The sequence below is a fragment of the Octodon degus genome, unplaced genomic scaffold, assembly GCF_000260255.1.
Source record: "Octodon degus isolate 3935 unplaced genomic scaffold, OctDeg1.0 scaffold00049, whole genome shotgun sequence".
Classification (NCBI taxonomy): Eukaryota; Metazoa; Chordata; class Mammalia; order Rodentia; family Octodontidae; genus Octodon; species Octodon degus.
In genome coordinates, this window is record NW_004524625.1 from 10,471,895 (window position 1) to 10,476,715 (window position 4,821).

Consider the following 4,821-nt stretch of genomic DNA (forward strand, 5'->3'; position numbering starts at 1 on the left):
TCCCAAGAGGCCAAAGAGAAACATGACTGACTCAGCAGAATCCCAAGAGGCCAAAGAGAAACATGACTGACTCAGCAGAATCCCAAGAGGCCAAACAGAAACATGACTGGCTCAGCAGAATCCAAACTGGCCAAATCGAGCCTTGGCAGTAGCTACATTTAAGACATAATGCGCTTTAGCAGTGCATCGGTTCTCCTTGGCTCAGTGGGCCAGGGACGTGTGGCCTCATCTTCCACCCTCCACACACTTGCCCTGGGCTGTTGCCTTCACTTACCTAGCTGACTAATGCTCATGTTTTACTTCCGCCTTTGCACTGCAAGGCAAATCCTGCCCCACTCCAGGTGCAAAGCAGAGAACAGTCAGGTTGATATAAATGAGCTGGAGGGAGCCCTCGTGCCAAACATAAAGATGAAAGTAAATACGTTCCTGCTAAAACTGAGGACTGTGGGGCATCGTTGTCCCACAGGGTTGAAGTGCTCCACCAAGCAGCTGGAGGTCACAGGGTGACTCAGAGCAGGAAGCATATAAATGGGTAGTTATACGCTGCCACACACTTAAAATGAGTATTTGCCTCAGGGATGCATTAAATACTTGCTATTAACTGGATTGTAGAAATAGTGACACACTATTTATGTGCAGCATAGATTCACAATACAAACAATGTGTATGACCACTGTAGCTTTCAAGTGTCTTGCTGATGACCTTAGTAAGTCACAGGGTGGAAGGTCCTTCTACCATATCATTAATAGTTATAGTATGAAAATGCTTTATTTTTTTCTGTTTTTGACATCTCTGCAACTTTTAATGTATGTGAATTTAACCCATCAGAGATTCTGAGTTTTACCATGCCAGCACACACTTGTTACTTGTTAAAATTGTATTTAGTAAATAATATGACAAATAATATGTATAATAGCTGATTTCTGTCAGGTAGTCTTAGTATCCCAGGTTTTATTTTAAATGCTTTATGTGAATTGACTCATCTAATTGTGTCATCCCTAAGAGGCAGTAAAGTACTATTTTTATTTCCTCTTTGGAGATGAGAAGATGAAGGGAAGAAAGGTTCTGTGCTGGCCCCAAAGCCCAACAGCTCCTGAGCAGCACAGCCTGGGCACCATTCCCTGCTCCTGTGCTGCAGAGGGTCTGTGCTCCAAGGCACCAGCCTCTACTCGCTCACTTGTGTCAGCTATTGGTGAAATGTGTCATCCTCCAGAAACCCACAGGATAGGTGATGCCGTTAGTGCCCTCACTTGGCAAGGGTCTGGTGCAGTCAGGTATCTCCACGGGGCAAGCCCCGGGCTCGGGGCTCGTTCTTTCTTTGATTTTGTACATGAGATCATCAGTACTGCCCACTACTCAAGACACTGCTACACTTATGTTTGAAATAACCTTTATTATTAGAGGCTAAATAGATTTTAAAGGAAGGGAAAATGACTCAGACTCTAGTAATTATTCAGTTGTAATCTAAAATGCTTAAATACTGAAGCTAATTATTAGATTTCACTGAAATATTTGAACCACCATTAAGCCAATATTAAATGTCATTCTAAAGAACTCTTAAAGGATTATTATTAAATTTAATATAATAATTCATCTCACTGGTTTTGTCATTAATCACTAAAACCTCTAAGGATTTGTGAATGCTAAAAAAAATTAACTTATTTTGTCTCTTCCAAATATAAAATGAATAGTTCTTATTAGATACTACATATAAAATATCACGAAATTTTAAAGTCCAACAATGTTACAAAAATGAAATTGCTACATCAATATAGATTTATCATTTACATTATTTTGCTAGTTGAGTGGGCTTATTGTTTATATCTGGAACATTAAAGGTGTTAGTGTGCTAACAAAGCTATAATAATCCAGTAAATTAAAATGTTTATACAATGGTGTAAGTGGCTGTTGCTACTGCTGTTTATAAAACCACTCTTACTCCAATCTAGGTTATACCTGAGTTCATATTTGGTGGGTTTCTAATTCTTTTGTGAAATCATTACTGCAGAATTTCTGACGTGTGCAGTTCTAGTTTTTAATTGAACGCTGGCCCCAAAACCTCCAACCACTCAGAAGTGGGGGTTCTGAGAGCCGACTAGCTTATGGGGGCACACGGCTATGTGTGACATCAGGAGGTGGGGCAGGACTGGGGCCAGGGTGACATGGAAGGGGCGCCCTGCACGCGCAGACCTTCCCCTGGCTTCCTTCTTCCTCTCTGCTTCCTTTATGTCCCGACCTGAGCAGCTGTCTCCATTGGCGGCTCTGCTACTGTGTGCTTCTGCTCAGCCATCCAGAGACTGAAACCTCTGCAAACCAGGAGCCGAAAGAACGCCTGCTCTAGCCATCAAGGATGGCATCGCAGCAGCCAGGAAGCCACCAAGACCCTGACTGTCAGAGGAAGACGCACCGTAGGTGAGCTGCGGCACTGATGTCATCAGTCCAATAGTTGGCCACTCCTGTCTTAGGAGTCACTTGTGGTTCTCTTACCTTTAGGCCCTTTGAATAGTTTGATTTCCACAACTGTCTCCAGAATGGGTCGTCTTCTACGCACATAGAGCCGAACGATAGACCCCGCTTCTTTGAGGGCCTCCACCGCCTTACTGTGGGAAACCTCCGACACATCGACCTCATTCACCCGCAAGATGCAATCGTTGACCCTGAGAAGGGAGAGGGATAGCATTCAAGAGTGTCCAGGAACAGTTCTTAAAGAATGTTTTTATGATGATCTTAAGATGTGGGAAAGTAAAGAGCATAAGAAACCCTAAAAAGGCAAAAATTGGAAGAATAGTAAAATTGAGAAACAGAAAAGCATCCAAGAAAACCTTAAACTCCCTTGTCACACTGCTCCCCCTATTGGTCCTTTCCCAGGTGGAACTCTAGGTCACTCTGGCTGGGACAGCATCACCCATGGCAGAAATAGAAGTTCACATAATTCAAGGTGTTCATCAGTTACACCATTATCTTGATGGGTTTTAAGTGGTTTGACTCAAGGATACAATTGGAGCGTATCCCAGAACTCATTACTGAGTACTATACAGGCAACAAATGCAACTGTAGAGGTTGAGGCTTTCCAAATAATTAAATGTTACCAAAGTAGTATGTGGTCATTTTAAAAAATATGAAAAATATAAAAAATTTATAAAAATATAAATTTTCTTTTTTTCATATAAAAAAGAAAAAATATGTAGAAATGAATCATCAAAAATTAACTGTTAACTTTTTGGAAAAATATATTCAAATATATTCCCCTCAAATTCACTCCATAACATTATAGGTATTCAAGTCAAATTTATCAGAGTTTGAAGAGTCATTCATCTAATCCTCCTCGAAGTACTTAATGAGTGAGTTCTGTACTAAATTTCCTTCTTTATTTCCTTCACTTTTTGCGTGGGAAGGGAAGGTGTGACTTTTCCTTAAACCTTTCCAGGTGGGCCACAGAGATGGGCCATGGATTGAAGATGTCTTATTTTCATGATATTAATTAGCATAAATATTAATAACAGACAAGAGCATGAAGCTTGCGCTTAGCTGGATTTCCTCACTCGGCTTATTCATTCTGGCACTCCTCACTCCAGGCCACCACGTCACTTAGAGTCAAAAGCGAGAGGCCACCCTTGCCTGGCTCTTTCTTACTGTCATTATAGCCTCACTGCTACCTGGTAGGCATGCATTTCTTCTACTTCATAGTTACTGAACTGCTGCAGCCATTTCCTTCCTTCCTTCCTTCCTTCCTTCCTTCCTTCCTTCCTTCCTTCCTTCCTTCCTTCCTTCCTTCCTTCCTTTTTTCTTTTTCCTTCCTTCCTTCCTTCCTTCCTTCCTTCCTTCCTTCCTTCCTTCCTTCTATGTATTTGGTACAGGGTCTCCCTATGTAGCTCAGACTCACAGTGATCCTGTTTTCAGCCTCCCCAGAGCTGGACTTGTAGGCATGCACCAGCATGCCTGGACTTGGAGGCCAACTCAGTGTGCCTGGGCGGGGCTGGCATGGCATGGTATGGGGGATCAAATGCTGATCCCTGTGCTTGCCTACTCAGGCTATTAGTTTGCTGAGATATCTCGCCAGCCCAAAGTCAGTATATTCCTTACATGAACTACATCCATAATGTTCAGTCTAGTGTCTTCTCTTGTCATCTTTTAATGTCTTCTCTCCACAATGTCCAGGTAAGATGAACAAGGATTTCCCCCAGCAACCACCTTCCACTTCTAGTCCTTCCTGCCAAACAGCAGCCAGTTTTCTCAGGTATACTGCTTGAGTACTACCGGATGAAAGGGAGTCTGCCTGTGCTCAGTTACTGGGTTCTCCGTGCCCTAAGCTTGGAATTATGCATTACACCATCAAGCTCTCTAAACCTCTCCACTGTCATCTTCAATTGTGGTGTGATCTCATATAAAGGCTTTGGAATAAGGTGATAAATGGTTCTTAGTGCTTACTGTACAATAGTCATTAACTGGTAATATGCCTTACTATTGATTTCCTTCTATAATTTTGTAAAGTAAAACTAACCTATAGTGACAGATGCCCACCTATGTTTATAACAGCACAATTTGTCATAGCTAAATCTTGGAAACAACCCAAATGCCTATCAACCAAGGAACAGATTAAAACAATGTGGCATTTTTATACAAGGGAGTACTACTTAGCTATAAAGCAAGAAAAACTCAAGGCTTTTATAGCTAGATAGGTGCAACTAGAGACCATACTTATAAGGGATATAAGTCACACTCACATGTGTAAACATCGTATTGTCTCCAGAGTGTAAGAAACTGGACAAGTAAATAAGATTCAAAAGGCACAATTTGGGGCTGAGGAGATGGCTCAGGAGA

The 4,821-nt window shown here is 41.8% G+C and overlaps 1 protein-coding gene across 1 annotated transcript in view; it reads right to left on the minus strand.

The window, feature by feature from the left end:
- The window catches only part of Dlg2 (discs large MAGUK scaffold protein 2), a 1,516,571-nt gene that overhangs the window by 659,097 nt on the left and 852,653 nt on the right, over positions 1-4,821 (minus strand). The window contains exon 6 of the mRNA XM_004632548.2: positions 2,488-2,657. Coding sequence (XP_004632605.1) covers positions 2,488-2,657 — 170 coding nt within the window. The remainder of the gene's footprint in view (positions 1-2,487; positions 2,658-4,821) is intronic.